Genomic DNA, 17,967 nt, shown 5'->3' on the forward strand with positions numbered 1-17,967 from the left:
ACATATATGTATATATATATATATGTATATATATATATATGTATGTATATATATATATATATGTATATATACATATGTATATATATATATGTATATATACATATATATATATACATATATATATATATGTATATATATATATATACATATATATATATATATATATATACATATATATATATACATATGTATATATAATACAATAATACAATAATAACCTCCTAAGAGGAAGTGAACTGCCTGTTGACAACGTGACCAGAGATGCAGCTGACATGCCGATCTGCAGGTTACCACGTGGGCTAAATATGGATTATTATAGGCTGGTGTGTTTCATGAAATAACTGTTCTCCAGACATGTCTGATGTCTCCATGGCACGCCACACAGATGCTATTTGTTCTTCCCGTCATCAGAGTGCTCCCATGCTCTTCGTGGTGTCGGAAGATATGAGGAAGTCCTGCAAGTTGCTTCCTCTTCGGGGGAAGCGACCGTACTACCCGCAAGTTGCATGAGTATGAATGAAGAGCTATTGTGACATATATTTCTGAGATGTGAACACTCTGACTTCTTCTTAAGTGTCCGGGAAACAATCACGCAATAATCTCTGTAATACATGGAGAGGAACCTTTGACAGCATTGGTGAGGAGGAAATGAATCCTCCTTCAGAAACAGATGTTTGCATCACAGCGTGAGTTATCTCCTCACACCGTGCACGCTCGCTTCATTTGTGATTCCACTGAAGCTGATTGTGACGCTGATGTACCAGGTTACTCTTTGTAGATGGGTTACTGATGAAGAGTTGGTTCACACACATGTTCTTATTGTCCTCTAGGAGTGTCCAGCACATCCATTCAACAATAAAGGCCAATTTTCAAAAAATAGCAAATAATGTCACGGTGAACTCAGTAAAAAGTATATTCAGACATTATTCCATCAGTGCGTCGTTAAGAGAGACATGACATGTTTGTCACTCTGCTGCTGCACTTTCTTCTTCTGAACAGATCTACTGTTCTTCACCAAGTATCTCCACTCACCTGTACTTGTTAAGATACTGTCAACCAAAGTCAACCCTTTGAAGGGTTATAAGCCAACGGACAAAAAGGAAGCCGCTGCAGAAGTGACTTAACATTCTTTCTAATCATCTTCATGACTCCTCTGGTCGTATAGAAGTCTATGAGGAAATGAATACTTCTCACTTGATTTATTACTTCAGTTAACATCATAAAAGAAGATAGAGAGACCAAAGCAACCAAGATACATAAAAGGACTACAAAGAGACAGGAAACAACTACAAATAAATGCAAAAGGACTACATGTTGTTTCTCTTAAAACGACTTCAGAGATGCAAAACGACTACAAAAATACACAAAATAACCAAAAAGTCTGTGTCTTGCTCAGTTGTAGGAGAGGCAGTGGGACAGTTGCGTGTCTGGTTGCAAAAAACCAAGATGGCGACGGCCAAAAGCCAACACCTTATTCCACAAACCAGTGGACGGGCTCACACTCTGTCCACTTCTTAAATACAGTCGACAATTAAAAGCCGAGCAGGAAAAGGGGTCAAAATACCAATTCATCCATGTGAAATATCTTTGAATGTGAAATATCTTTGAACGTGAAATATCTGCGTGTCGAGTGTCTTAGAAAGCGTCTTAACTCTCCTGAAAGTAGAACCAGCTTCAATCAATGATTGAATGAAAACAGAACTTTTGAGACGTGAGAGCAGAGTGGTGAGTTATTCTGTCACGTCTCATGTCTCGTGGAGTCTTACGTTACCTTTCTTGATCACAGGCAGGGAGATGTGGCCACTGTTGTGAGTGGGCATGGATAGGTGGGACATGTGCATCTTTGGTGAGGACAGGAGGGAGGGGGGGCCCACGGGAGAGTAGTTGAAGATGGCGGAGCCGTAGCTCTGCCGGCGGCCTTCCCGCCGGTTGCTGTCGATAGCTGCCTGAAGCTCACCGGGGGAGCTCAGTCCCCGCTTTTCACATTCGTATGGGTAGAGGTACTTCATATACCTGCGGGGAGGAAGACAGCAACGATTTACCAGGCTGTCTGTCTCATGTTGTCAATCAAGCAAGATTGAAAAGAACAGTCCTTGAGTGACCGTTCAAACAATGTCTGTGAAATCATTTCTTGGGTTTACCTGAAAAAATGAAACGGTTTGAATTCCATTTGAATTATTTTGGTTTCCAGCACTGAGCACAAGTTACAAATGATAAGAACATGACGTAGTTCCTCTGTCCACATCCTCAACCAGCCTCAGGGCTTCTAACGGCGCACGTGACTCCGTGGACCACAGCGCACGTGACTCCGTGGACCACAGCGCACGTGACTCCGTGGACCACAGCGCACGTGACTCCGTGGACCACAGCGCACGTGACTCCGTGGACCACAGCGCACGTGACTCCGTGGACCACAGCGCACGTGACTCCATGGACCACAACGCACGTGACTCCATGGAGCACAGCGCACGTGACTCCATGGACCACAGCGCACGTGACTCCATGGACCACAGCGCACGTGACTCCATGGACCACAGCGCACGTGACTCCATGGACCACAGCGCACGTGACTCCATGGACCACAGCGCACGTGACTCCATGGACCACAGCGCACGTGACTCCATGGACCACAGCGCACGTGACTCCATGGACCACAGCGCACGTGACTCCATGGACCACAGCGCACGTGACTCCATGGACCACAGCGCACGTGACTCCATGGACCACAGCGCACGTGACTCCATGGACCACAGCGCACGTGACTCCATGGACCACAGCGCACGTGACTCCATGGACCACAGCGCACGTGACTCCATGGACCACAACGCACGTGACTCCATGGAGCACAGTGCACGTGACTCCATGGAGCACAGCGCACGTGACTCCATGGACCACAGCGCACGTGACTCCATGGACCACAGCGCACGTGACTCCATGGACCACAGCGCACGTGACTCCATGGACCACAGCGCACGTGACTCCATGGACCACAGCGCACGTGACTCCATGGACCACAGTGCACGTGACTCCATGGACCACAGCGCACGTGACTCTATGGACCACAACGCACGTGACTCCATGGACCACAGCGCACGTGACTCCATGGACCACAGCGCACGTGACTCCATGGACCACAGTGCACGTGACTCCATGGACCACAGTGCACGTGACTCTGTGACATCACACAGAAATGTAATTGCTCTTTTTTCCGTGCGTCTCCTGTGAAGGTCCAGCGACACACAGGAAACCACTCGCTGAGGTTTTGGTGAAAGTAATTCCGGACGTTACTTCAGTAGCTTCGGTATCTTATCACTGAATATGTCATCATTTGCATGAATTTCAATAACCGAGATCTGAACATTGGAAGAAGCCAGGTTTAGTATTCTAGTTTAATTTCGTTGATGTGTTCGAGTGAAGGTTTCTCCAGAGGATCTGAGATATATCTTTATATCATAAATCATAAAGCACTGAGCAAAGAGAAGTGATTAGGGTCAGAAAATGAACTCATAGATGAAACGATGAAACTTCACCAGTTGATTACTCACATTGAGACAATTATATTTTGTAGTACAAGTTTTCTGAAATGTCATGTTTAAATATGCAAATGAGGCACTTTTGGTATATTTAGGAGAAATCTACAGACACAAATAAACAAAGTAAAATAAACAGCTGGAGGTGTAGTTTGGATATTTTCTGAAAGAAGACTTGACATGGAAGCTGAATAGCACAAAACCTCAAAGCTGATCATGTTTTTGGCTCCTCTGAGGGTCCTTCAGGCACAGAAACGTTTCAACTGTATTTTCATTCAGATCAAACAAAACCGATTCCTTAAGTTCCAGAAAGGTTTATATCAGAAGCAGAAGACACAAGGTTAATATATTCCTCACGAAAGAACGACATAACAATAATGTCTGCCACTCTGCTGTGAGGAGACGGGACTGTGAGCTGAGACATCATGTGCAGATGCTGAGACTCCAGATTTAATGACAAGCCGTCTATAAGGCGATAATTACTATGAATCACAGCGCTGCTGCAGGAAGTGAAGATGACTGTGCTGTTCACCCGCCTGGGCACGCACAGACCATCATATTTGAATCACAGCGGGTGAATGAAAGCAACAGAAGGCCTGACCCAAAGAGAAGCACTCATGGAGCGCTTGTGGCCGGCCGGTGTGAGGAGGAGGAGGAGGAGTGCAGGTTGTCAGCCTGCGCTCGTACTCACTGCGTTCGGAGAGTGAAAGCTGCACTGGTGATGGAGGTAGGGAGGTTAAGGCCTTTGGTGATCTCGCGCCATATTTTCTTATTGATGACCTCCACTAAGCCGCCCTTTTCCGTGACGAGCTTGTAGAGCATGTAGAGATCCAACACCTGCTTGGCCATGATAGGAATCCGATTCACCGGAGTCCCTGCAGAGAGCAAACACAATATCCGCAATCAATCCCATTAACTGTGCTTCCTCCCATCGATGGGCTGCTGCGGCGTCTTATAAGGCCAATTTATCTCAAGCCGGTCAAATATCTGACAGCTCTGTTAACGGCAGGAAACATAACTTCAAAGAGAGTGAGAGGAAAAAGTTAGAAATGTCTCGTCCAATGGCAGCAGCCTCATTGATTGTAAATGTGTTATTTTTACGACACGGCAAATTACATCTTAATTATGTAAGAAAACAAACAATCACAAAACATACATATCAGGCATTAAATAAAGTCAGAGGTGCTTAACACGGGAATGAAATAACAACTGGACCGCTTTGAAACCCACAAATACAAACGGTAGGTAATGTTTGATGAATGAGTGCCAGCCCCGCCCCCTTATTAACACAATAAAGGGAGTCAGACAATCATTTTCATTTGCAATTTAATGTCGGGCAGTAAAGAGAGAACGGCCGGCTCTTTGTGAGGATTCCAAAGTGGTTGACCCTGAGATAATTAACCTGCATTTTGCTGATAGAGTTCCATTGTGCCCATCGGATTTACCATAATAGCGATCGATAGCCGCAGAAATATAGTGCAAACAACAGCAGCGGGGCCCATACAGTGCGCAGGGGAGGGGTCTCTGAAGTATCGTCTGAGGTGGTAAAACCACATCAATTAAGGCCAGTAATTACTGCTTCATTCCGCGGCGCTGGCATGTGGACAGATGAGACACTATTAAAACAGGAGATTGATGTTCCCCCTCTCTACACAATGTGAGGCTGCAGCGCCTCGACGTCGCTCTGTGCTGAAGAAAGTGCAGGAGAGGCTTGATTTGAGACAAAAAGAAGGGAATGAATGAACCTTCACAAACATGAGCTTTATGAGTCGGTCCACAGACAGGAAACAATGCTCAACAGAACACATCTGATCTAGTGAGGAAGTTCTACTCATCATATGACAATATTTTGCAATCTTTTTGTTACGAGCTGTACAAGTAAATGCTGAGTGTTTCTTTTTTTCCACATAAAGAAAGTCAAGGTGAGACCCTGACAATAACCGTCTACACATACACAACACCAGCTTTTAGTCCAAAGTGGCCCTGCAGTCCCTTAGCTTAACCTGAGGCTGGATCTGGAAGGGAGTCAATCCCAGGAGGCAACCTCCGGTTCTGAAGAGTGAAGCCCAAGCTTCGTGTGTTAAAGCTGCATTCTCTCTAGTGTCCACCAGGGGGCGACTCCTCTGGTTGTATAGAAGTCTATAGAAAATGACTCTACTTCTCTCTTGATTTATTACCTCAGTAAACATTGTAAACATGAGTTTATGTCTCAATCTCTAGTTTCAAGTCTTCAATACAGCATGATGTTCATTTAGTACATTATGGTCAAGATGGCCATGGCCGTAATCCAAGATGGTGACAGTCAAAATGGCGAACATGAGGCTTCATAACATCAGTCCACAAACCGATGGATGACGTCACGATGACTATGGTTAAAGTTCAATAGACCCCCGTGTTAAAATACCCAAGAGCACAGCAGAAATGAACATGTTGTACATGGTATACAGTACTGTCAATGTTTATGTAACTCTCCCGTTCAGCGTACATGAATGGCTTAAAGTGATGCATCATGAAGTGCAAGGAGGCTTTGAGTAACAGGTCACTATCACAAAGTAGCTACCAAGGCAACACACCGGTCACATTCTTCCTGTTAGCACATTTAGTTTTACGTCTTCTTCTTTTTTTAAATCACCAGAATAAGCATCCCAATTAAAATCACAGTCAATGTGAACTACGGATGCATGGGAGTCTATGGAGCAGAGCCGGACAGCTGAAGGACCCTGGTCACAGCTGACCGGAGCTACGCTGTGATTTGCCAGTCTGCGTTTGAGGGGCGGGATTTAGCCAAGGTGTTTCTGTCTTTATACTGTACATTTATTCATCTCACTGTATCTCGTGAATTTGGTGCTCAACTAAAATTGAACCAGAACCACCAGAACACACACCTTCAAACCACCAGAACACACACCTTCAAACCACCAGAACACACATCTTCAAACCCCCAGAACACACACCGTATAACCCCCAGAACACACACCTTCAATGTGGTTTGAAAACAACATTTGTGGTTTTGGTAGCGTACATTTGAAATGCAGTTCATGGAGAACGGAGTTCTCCAGCACTGTGATACCAAACAGAGATCCTAAGCCTCCACGCTCCTCTTCAGCTTTATCTTTATGACCGCTGATTATAATGTGCATCCGTGCTGATCTGTAAAACTATTATTTTGTTGAAGACACAATAGCCAACCAAACAAGGATTGAGGCAATAAATAAAAGCCTCAGCCTTTGTCTGACAGAATCTGAGCAGAGACAAGCCTCTTAAAACAAGATTTATGTGCTTTCAATAGCCAGGGTGATGTATTTGGCTCTCTGATTCCCTGAAAGAGATATAAGGAATAAAAGAGTGAGGATGGAGGCCTTTTGTCAGCACAAACTATCCCATCAGGCCATGTATCATTATGACAATGAGCAATGGTGGACAAGGTGGAAGAAATCCACTTTGCTCGGAGTCTAACAGTCGTCCTCCATTAATCCCTCAGCTGCAAGCAGCAGGGAGTTTGTAATTGGACCAATGTGGAGCATCAGGGGCTGTGGTAGTGCAGTAATCATCTTTATGCTTGGCTTCATCGCTGAAGCGCTCACTTTGCACCTCCGAGCCAATAATGGGATGAGATTTTCTCCTCCTCATTGACTTTACTCTTTTAACCCATGAAATGAACGATTAATGCAGCGTCACGGGGGAAAGCGACTGTTTATCTACCTCTGCTCAACTCTGGAGATGAAGACGAGGAGGAGGGTGGAACATGCACCGTCGGTCATCACCGTATTTCTTCTGGTCAACAAATCCCATGAAAACACCCAAACCAATAATGGATTTATCATTGTGTATATATCAGAGCCCGATCATCTTATAATGTCAACGTGATGGGGTTAGCAGCTATCATGTTTCCCTTATTCAGTACCAATCGTTGTATGAGATGTTGATGAGTGACAAGATGCCGATCAGGTATCTGGTACCGTTAGTTCGATAGATGGCACAGTTATGACACAGTACAGTTCAATTTTTGTATTTATTTGTTGCATTTCGTTTTACAAAGTGAGGAAAGCAACGTTTGAGTCAAGGCTCAAGACTTACACACAATGTGTGTACAGCTGATTCATGTTAACACTGGTATCTGATCGGTACTTCGTATCCGGTATCGGGACCTAAAGAGGTAGGTTGGTGCATCTCTAGTCGTTGGTCATAGAGTCAAAGGGTCAACAGAGACTGACCACTTTCTGAATAGCTCAAGTTCTGGAAGTGAGTTAATTCACTGCATTAACGTTTAAGGAGATTGTTAAGCATGGGACTAAGCAGACCAACTACAAGATGAATGGTAACAAAAATACCTTGAACTACTTGAGAACTACTCATCCCATAAGCCATTGCACATGCGCCGAGCTTTCTCTGGAAACGTGTGCTCACTAGCCATGTGTGGGTGCTGTAAACAATGAGCTGCACCAATCAGAGACATTGCAGCTACACAGGATTGTGGGTAGTGTACACCTCCAATAAAACATGTCAATATCATGAATTGGTGAAAATGATTATTGCCGGTTAACGGTTAAAAGGTAATTATTGACTTTCCTACTTTTAACTGAGCAGCATAACAAGAAGTTTAGAGAAACATATATGTGCCAAGTGGTGTTACCAGCTGTGCTGAACTGTGCATTGTGTCAAATTGATAAAGGCTGTCATTTTCTGATTTCATCTGTCCAAAGAAGTTGTTGCCCCACTATTTATTCGACCTTATAAGAAATTTGAGCAAAAAACTGTAGTTAGTAGATATAATAAAAGTGTTTAATAATTCATAATTAAGAATTCATAATTAGTCACAATCATAAGGGTTTTGGGAATGCATAATTAAGATAAACATAAAGTGATGTAGGATTAGTAGCTAATAAGACATGAAGCTTCTGCCAAGTTGCAGAAGTCTAGCTTATATACTGAAGGATTATCATAGAAGGGAGTAAGTCATAACTGACAGGATTTGAATGTGTTAGCTGCTCAGGGAGAGAGAGATGTGGAGATAGGCGTTTAGAGAAGTTAGCCAATAGAAATTGAAATAGACGGAAGGGGAGGAGTCGCGAACGAATATGTGGGAGGTTTGATTTTGAAGACTTTTTTTCTCTCTCACGTGATGGCTCTCAGACGACGGACGTGTTTTTTATACCTGAGGAGCTGAGTTGAGTTTTTTTGCAAACGGGGTTTTATTGATTTAATATTTCATAGGAGTATGTACTCCAATGTTTAACTGTAATCGTACTTGCATCAGTGGAATTAAATTCCTTATAATTGTAAACAGTCTTGGTAGATTTCTTATCGCAGCGTGTCGACTGTGCAAAGCAGCCGGACACGTGCGCTGGCCTTCTCCCTGTGGTGTGAGGTCTTAGCCTCAACAACCTCGAAACAGCTCTGCACATAACTCACAGTGGGTAGCATGTTTCTGTTTCTGTTACCGACAACAAGACACACTTTGCTCCTGAAGAATGTAACGTATTATCCATTGAACCAAAGTATGCATATGTCTACTGTAACCGGAGCACAAGCAGCTGTACAAGAACATTGTGTGGAAACATAAGATAATGTGCTGAAATAGATACTACATAATTAAATGAACACAGACTTGAGTGGTTGCAGAACTTAAAGAGCAGCCTGTGCTCGCTGTCTAGAGGCTCCACTAAAGAACATCAACATAACAACAGAAAGCAGGAAGCAGCAGCAGAGTTAGGAGGAATATTTAGTGTCACGCCGATCGAAGACTCTGACATTTCTTAAGGTAACTCTCAAGTAGCCTTTTCTTCTGCCACAGAGTATTCTTAAGCAGTTAGGTGGGGGACAAAAGTTGACTTATTTGAGAAAGTGCTGATGGTAGTCCTCAGAGATAATAATCAATTAATAACCACAGTACATCACCCTGGGTATTTATCAACACACAAAGGAGGCCATCACAGCCATTGTCTGCTCTACTGTTGATGGAATCTCTCATGTCTCAGCTTCCAACACTGGAAAACGTCACAAAGGTGTTCTGAACCATCTGCTGCATGTTTCAAGCCATTAATGTTTCCCTGACAAGAGAAATACTGCGCCGCGTCGCCACCACAGCTGTCTGTGCCATGAAACAAAGCTGACGACTGACGCCAAACCCCTGAGTGTACTGAGGGTTGTGTTGCTCATGGATTCAACATTTTTACTGATGCGATGCCAACTCCATCTTTTCCCCACGTATTATATTTTCATACCTCGCTGCAGGGAACTCATTGGATTCATTTCCATGTAAGGTAACGTGAGTCCAGGGTTAGTGAAAACACTACATTTCATAATTACATTGTCATAACAACCATAATTACTTTTGAGAGATCAAGTCGGGCCTGATATTCTTCATCAGGTCAGTAATGGTCCCGATACCAACCTGAGTGATTGGATCGGTGCATCCTTCAACAATGCCAGACAGGGAGAGGATAATCTATTCAAACTGATTCTGGATTCATATGCAGACTCACATTTATACTAAGTTCAAAACCTTCAATTAATTAGCAACATAAATCAATCAATCATGATAAGTAACACAAGCTGTGTTCTGACATGGTTGCTCAGAAAGGAGATCTGATCAGTTCAATGTTGGATATTGTGACCGATGAGATGATTAGCAGTCCTTGTTTTCACTTCCGAACTAAGGCGATATATGGTCCTGACACATCTACAGTACAGAACCACCACAGAAGCCAGTTTGAGTACTTTGCCATCTGTCTGTTTGTCTGTGGACAGAATTGGCAGCATGATAGCGTTAAAACGGTGCAAGATGCAGTCAAGAAACTTGACCGATGTTTAGTTGAGAACCAAATGAAGGCCGGGTTCAAAGGTGACTGTGGTCCGAGCATGGGCGCCGGGTAGGAAGTGGGGAAGGGGCCATTGCCCTCCCCACTTTACGCCCCTGACCCAATTTGGCGTTGCGGCTGTGCGATCCCATTGCAAGGGTCACTCTGGGACCAGCTCTTTCAGGCCTGGAGGACTGTCAAGTATTTCTTGCACTGCAGCTGGATTCCCGCGATATCACAGGATCACACATGAAAATCCATCTTGTCAAGTAATTTGATTGTGTCCGAACCACAGTGGTCCAGATGAACCAGGGTCCTGTGAGAAGTAACTGGCAGCTATGGGTGTGTGAGGACACTGAGCAGCGACTGTTCATTCTAAACAGCATAGATGCTGCAATAGCATCAGTTAAATCAGAGCTGTAGATTATGTCTTCGTTGAAATAAGAGCAAAGAACGACTCTGAAGTCTCTTCTCAATGGAGGAGATGTTTTCGGCATCTTCAGGACTTTGATTGATAGATGGTTCATCCAATCACCTACCAACTATTTTTTAAAGTCCCTGTCCTTTTTCAAACAATTTTCAATGACGACTTTTCAGATATTTCTGTGTAACAAACCATCTGGTGGGTTAGTTTGATGTCAAGTTGAGACCCACCTTTAGATCCAGGAAGCCAATAACAGACCAATGAAAATCTGATCAGACAATAAAATTTTCACCTGGTAGACAAGGATGTGTGTATCGTACTTGGAATAACAATGGGTTCTGTCTTGTTTGAGGAAACAAACCATTGGCCATTACTCTATATACTAAACTTATCATGCAAGTCGCCCACAACCAGGTTACCGTGGAGCAACGATACATCAATTATTCATTCTGATCAGCAGTCCTCTCTGTTGGACGGACAGATTTGCATGGTTTTCACAACCTAGCATTTATTACACAAGCACATTTTAATTCAGATTTAGACCAAAGGAGGGAAGATAATACAGGTGTCTTAGACTGGCATCAACATATCCCTCAGCTACTAGACACTGGACTTCTTCACCAACAGACACCAGTATATTAGAGCAGTGATTGTCCACCACTGTGGAAAATGTCCAATTTCACTTAATCGGTTCCAAAAAATATTATTTAGTTGCTGCAAATGATTTGCCATTGTTGAGCGTCTGAGCTGCAACATAGTGTCTGGCTGAGCAATAAATACTCTTCCATGCCAGTGGGTGGCAGTAGGTAGCGCAGTCATGACCGTGTTCATTTAGGACAGGGAAATTAAATGATACGCGGGAGAGGTTGAGGTGACAAGACGAACAGCGATGGAGAAATATTTGGAAAGGAAAAATGCAGACTCTGAACTGAACAACATTGTAACCCAGATGAAAAGCAGAGTAAGAGTGGTGGTCAAAAGAAAGACAAAATGGTGAGCTCGAGGCAAAACTGCGAAAGTTATTTCGCTTTCATGGAAACAGACCCAGGCTTCACACTGAGCAAGGATCAACTCATTGAGAGTCATTAAAGTGTCAGCACACATGCTGTATTATGCTACAAGGTGTCATTTTGTAACTTCTTTGGTTGTTGGTGTTTGATGTAAAAAATGTACCGCGGCTCAGAAAAGGTTGAAAACCACTGTATTAGAGAAGCACACCTCCTCAACCCTCACCCTGAACACCGGAGTCCCACAGGGTTGTGTGCTGGGTCCTCTCCTGCCTCTTTGCCATCGACTGCACGCCTGTACATGGTTCCAATACCATTACCAAGTTTGCAGATGACACAACTGTGCTTGACCTCAACAACAACGATGAGTCGGCCTACAGGGAGGAGGTCCATCACCTCTTATCCTCAAGAAAGCCCTCATATGTGTCATTTCGGAAGGCCGTGCAGATAAAATGTCTTTTGTCCTTAAGTTTGGAAGACTTGTTGGTTTCACTTCTCACAATCCTGAACACCCAAAAAAACCTTGCCAAAAATAATACAGGGAATTATAAAGGTATGAACAAACATAGTAAGGAAGGTTTGGACAGTGTGAACATGAGCTTGTGTCCAAAATGCAAAAACTTAAGCTCCATGCTGACCAAGACATACTATGACAGCCAGCTCCAAGAGGAAAGCCCAAAGCTCTTATATTATTCTAGCCAACACATCAACAACGTTAAAGGAGCCTGGCTGCGGTTTTGACACCTTTCAATGCTTAGCGAGCCTGACATTTCTTTGTCAGTGCAGAATGACAGTGATGTTTTCAAGAAACATCGATTGGGATATCTGGAGCAGTCCACTCTGATCACAGTTGTCAGAGGCGAGCGGTGGAGATAGGCTGCTGCTGATCTGCTCGGCACTGACAATGTCTCCTACACTAAGTCCAAAATCAATCTCCAATTGAACGCTGCAACAACAATCCATACTGCCTCTAAACCCAAGTGACCACCCGACTACATCATTACTGCATCAGCGTGGGCTTTCCGAGGGCTGTCACAGCCCACAGCTGGACCGTCACAGCCCACAGCTGGACCGTGGTCAGATAGTCAGAACACTTCAGGTTCTCCCGACCTTCACACAGTCATGTGTCAAAGGTCAAAGATCTGTGTCTTTAAACTGAAACACATTCAGTTCCATGAAGTGTAGAGTGCAGCTCGTAGCGAGCTAGAGACACACACACAATGTAACCATTCAAATGAAAAGAAGGGAAAACAATACTGTTGATAGTATATTGTGTAGTAAATATTAGAATGTGATGAAGAACCATGAATGTTTACCACAAACATACAGAACATACTGGAGAAAAGGTTCACATGTAGAAGAGTGAAAGCAGGAGGCTTTACAGAGTGTTGTGTTCTCAGCAGTTCATTGTCAGTAGAATATGGTAAATGTTGATTCTTCCCCAAAATAAACTAAAACATCCTATTTGATTGGATTGTAAGTGGAGGTCGGGCTGGTGAAGTCAAACCCAGTGGCGGCTGGTGGAACATGCTCTAGGTAGCGCCATCTTATCAATTTCAGCAAACATCCCAGTATGATTAAATGCAAAAAAATGTAAGTATCAAACACGCATTATTACTTGGCAGTTAAATATTTAACATGTATTCCAACACGAAAACAATCAGTAAATAACACTTATATAATATAATATAACATGTTCATTTATTGAGATGCCCCTATGGACCTTGTTATAGGAGGTAAAGATCAGGAGAAGTAAACATGAAGTGTAATTATGAATACTGATGTTAAATTAAGCTATGATGAGTTTTCACTGTTAATTTAACATCTCTATTACATGTTGATGCCTCCATGACCAAGTTAAGCAGATGAGACTGAGGACAGCTATGTAGAAGAAAAGATGTTCACTTTGCATAATATGTAGCTTGACAGAGTTCTCATGTGTGTCCTGGTGTTCTCATGTTTCCTTACCTCCTCATCCCTCACTCCCTACCCTGGTGTTCTCATGTTTCCTTACCTCCTCATCCCTCACTCCCTACCCTGGTGTTCTCATGTTTCCTTACCTCCTCAGCCCTCACTCCCTACCCTGGTGTTCTCATGTTTCCTTACCTCCTCATCCCTCACTCCCTACCCTGGTGTTCTCATGTCTCCTTACCTCCTCATCCATCACTCCCTACCCTGGTGTTCTCATGTTTCCTTACCTCCTCATCCCTCACTCCTGTAACTGTCCGTGCTGGATCCGTCCCCGTTGTTTTAAAAAGCTAAATAAATGATTAGCATGACGTCATACAGCTAGCTAACCTGTCTGGTGTACAGCTAGTACAGAAGCTTCATGTACTGCTTCCCTTTCCCGCGAGTCTGCTGTCTGATTGTGAGGTCAGGCTGATCTGATATCAGCTCTTTGGCTGCAGAATCTCCTCAAAGTTCTCCTCTCAAACGGGTCTTGGAGGAGGAGTGCTCGCCTGTAGAGACTTCTCCTGATGAGAACGCGCAGCGAGGGGGTCTGATCGTTCTGACCCCAAGCTGAATCTATTTGAGGGCGCTGATTGGCTCAATTGTATGTCACTCATTTATATCTTGAATCAGCAATTGGCTAAACTGCTTCATAGACCCGCCTCTTTTGGGCCAAAACGATCAGGCTGTCAAGCTGCGCGTTCTCAGAGTGTCGTGCACACAGACAGAGAGCACGAGCAGAGAGCACACAGGAGGAGAGCACGAGCAGGAAAAGCATATATTTTGCGCAGATATCATATTTTACACACATTACTGGGTACATTCCACAGTTCAAAAACACAAATATTGACGATTTGTATAATTTATGATTATTATAATTTTTTTTTTTTGTGTGGCTCATGGTGGGGCCAGGCCCCATGGCCCTCTATTGGCCAGCCGCCACTGGTCAAACCCATCTGCAGACGTGTAAATCATTGTGTACAGGAGATTGTAACTGGTAGTGCCTCTTATTCTCTGGTGGTGGTTAACTTCCTCATATTATGGAAGGGTCTAAACACGGATCTATTTCCCCAACAGAAAGAAACAGCCGCTGCTGGCAGAATCCTCATGTTGGGAAACACACCACCACACATGTCCGTGGCCACTGAAAGAAGACCATTGGTCACATTGTGAGGAGGAGACATTCTGGAAGAGTATTACAGTCATTAACCCCGCTGGAGATACAAGTACCAACGAGTTTCTGACATAAGAGCTCTAAGTTTGGCTGTGTTTTTGAAATGTTAATAGGCGGATTTAGTTATTGCTTCATAAGCCTTTTAAAAGTGAGATGGCGATCAATGAAGACACCAAAGGTTTTTAACGGTGTCCTTTGTACTAAGCCCTTTATGTGCCTTAAGTCTCTCTACATTTTTCACGAATACAATTATTTCAGTTTTCTCCTTATTCAGCTGAAGAGAATGTCGAGACATCCAGCTGTTCATTCAGTGCATCAACAGAGGAAGTCGTGAGGTGAGAGGGCCAAGTACATTCAGGTGTCATCAGCATAGCTATGATAAGAAATATTATTGACATAAATGATTTGTCCAAGCGGGAGCATATAAAGATTGAATAAAGTGATACACCCATATAGGACTTCATGTTTAACATGCCACCAATCACAATGTTCTGTTTAAACACATTGTCATGCGTTCAGGCTCTGTTCACTGAAAAAGATTATTCAGCCAATGTAAATTAAAATGTTCCCATAATGTGTTCAAATGGAATCTTGTAAAATGTAGTTTTGGTGAGAAACTTGAATAAATCCAGTAGTTTGAAAGAGACAATTTCACATTCATATTTTTCTATTTTGTGTTGATCCAAAGCATGAGTTTTATGATCCGTTATACCCCTAAAGTAAAAGGTATTGAGTACCGATACCCAGCCTTCCAATGGCGTCTAGATGCACGTAGTTATTCATGATTGATTGATGCTGATGTTAGACTCTTAAAGGTAGAATTCTCATCAAGAGGTTTCTGTAAGGGAGGAAGCGTATTCTTTTACTGAAGTGGAAGCACTTACCCCGTTTCTGCATGAAACTGAAAAGGTCATCCAGAAACTCTTTGCGCTTTTCATCATCATCCAATTCATACAACTGAAAAAGAGAGAAAGAAATCAATCAATGAAGTAATAAACACAAGGGAGGCCTTTGAGCCTCGAGTTCAAGATTATGACCAACGCAGACGAGGAGTTCCCCTCAAGACAATCTCGGAGTAACCGAGAGCCCAGCGAGTGTATCACACAGCAGCCGCTGATCAGCAGCAGATAGCCTGACGCACACCTTCCACACAAAGGACACAGTGGCACATTGGTGCTGGAACAATATCAGGAAAACCTTTTTTGGCCATGAATAGCTTTCTCACATATGGGCGCCTTAGAGAGGTATGTCTTCGTGTGTCACATCAGCTTCTCATATTTAACCCCTTGGAGAAGCTGTGCAGATGCAGTCACTGAGCGCAAACCTACAATATAGTGAAATGTATTCATCAATGCCAGGTGAGAGGTGTTGATATCCAGCTATACATAGGCCATTTTCATCCTGTTTGTGCTTATACCTACAGAGAGTAGCGCACTGTAAATCCTATATAAGCCACGTAATTGTGAGCAAGGACCAGGCAGCAACCTCCGGGTCTGAAAAGTGTAGTCAATGCATAAGGGCCTTAAAGCTGCATTCTCTCTAGTGTCCACCAGGGGGCGACTCCTCTGGTTGTATAGAAGTCTATGAGAAAATGACTCTACTTCTCTCTTGATTTATTACCTCAGTAAACATTGTAAACATGAGTTTATGTCTCAATCTCTAGTTTCAAGTCTTCTTCAATACAGCATGATGTTCATTTAGTACATTGTTGGGATCTAAAGGAGCGTGTTTGGGTTATCAGCATTTAAGAAACTGAATTCTTGACATCAATAGAATTATTGATGTATGTAACAATTATTAATGATTATTAATAAAAACGGGGCACCACCCTGCGAACAGGGACCAATAACCAAATGATAAAACTAAGTCTCATAATTAGTAGTCACTCATAATGTCAATAGTCTGCATATGACTATACATTCAGTGACAGTGAAGGTTTTAAGTTCGAGCACAGGCTACTACATACAGTCTTATCAAATACATATGCACAAGTAATCACAGACGACTGCTCCTTAAAGTATAACAGTTTATTGAATCAAAATAATAAATGATCAAATCAATTAATATTGCAACCAACAAATGTTATCATACAATTTTATATGCCTAAACAAAAGAATGAATAAAATGGATGAGGGTGTATGTCTGTGTGTGTGTGTGTGTGTGTGGGTCTGTGGGTGAACAGGAAGGAGAGTCTTACAGCTACCGCTAAAAACTACAAAGATGGCGGCGTCGAGTGACGCGGGCCAAAAGGGGAGGGGCCTTAAGAACTACAGCTAAAAACTACAAAGATGGCGGAGTCGAGTGACTCGGACAAAATGGCAGTTAGGCTGCTGTATGTAATCACGTGTGCCTGGGCAGCACGTGATGTGAGGCGATCGTTTCAACGGGGTTTCTCAGGTGTAGAGCTAGGAGCTGTGTGTGTTACATGAGAGGAGGAAAGAGAAAAAAGGAGCGAGAACTCGAAGTGAATCACGCTTCGGCGTGCGATGTGGTAGGGAGCCTGCTTGCTGGTTCTATCATGCATAAATATACCGCTGTCGTCTTTGAACTGCCGGTAACTTATGCCGTGATAAACCACGCACCTCAGCTCACTCACCGAGTCGAGTTAATGAAAAGAGAACTTCCACACGGAGTGGAAGACAATGAATGAAAATAATCCCAAAGAAACAGTCATAGCAGTTAATACACGAATACAGCGGCGCTTCTCTGCGCCGTAATGATTGCGCAATACCTCAATATCACGCGACAGTAACTTAAACACACAAAAACACGGGAATATCAACATATAAATGAATGGCCTGAATTAAATTTACGTTAATTTAAGTTAAGCTATGCCCAAATGCCAAGAATCTTACTTGTCGATGCTTCGTTGCAACGTGGAAGTGTTCGTGGCAAATTTGTCCTTTTTCTTCGGTAGGCTGCTTGCAGCGCGGCTTTGCAGCGGGCGCTGTGCCGTCGTGGCGTGAGCTCGCTCTGGAGCGAAACGCAGACGATCCTCGCTGCAGGGAGGACAGTTTAACTTCGGTTGAGACGACGTGGTCTGTGCGTCTTACCGGTAATCATCGGTCAGGAGAGGAGCGAG

General features: G+C 43.4%; 1 protein-coding gene across 1 annotated transcript in view; it reads right to left on the reverse strand.

Annotated features, from left to right (window-relative positions):
- The window catches only part of arid3c (AT rich interactive domain 3C (BRIGHT-like)), a gene marked incomplete at its 3' end in the record, with an annotated part of 98,417 nt that overhangs the window by 12,020 nt on the left and 68,430 nt on the right, over window positions 1-17,967 (reverse strand). The window contains exons 2-4 of the mRNA XM_079270237.1: window positions 15,770-15,842; window positions 4,222-4,405; window positions 1,772-2,013 (exon numbers count right to left, since the gene is read on the reverse strand). Of these exons, the coding sequence (XP_079126363.1) occupies window positions 1,772-2,013; window positions 4,222-4,405; window positions 15,770-15,842 (499 nt within the window). The remainder of the gene's footprint in view (window positions 1-1,771; window positions 2,014-4,221; window positions 4,406-15,769; window positions 15,843-17,967) is intronic.

Source organism: Melanostigma gelatinosum, assembly GCF_949748355.1.
Source record: "Melanostigma gelatinosum genome assembly, chromosome: 6".
NCBI lineage: Eukaryota > Metazoa > Chordata > Actinopteri > Perciformes > Zoarcidae > Melanostigma > Melanostigma gelatinosum.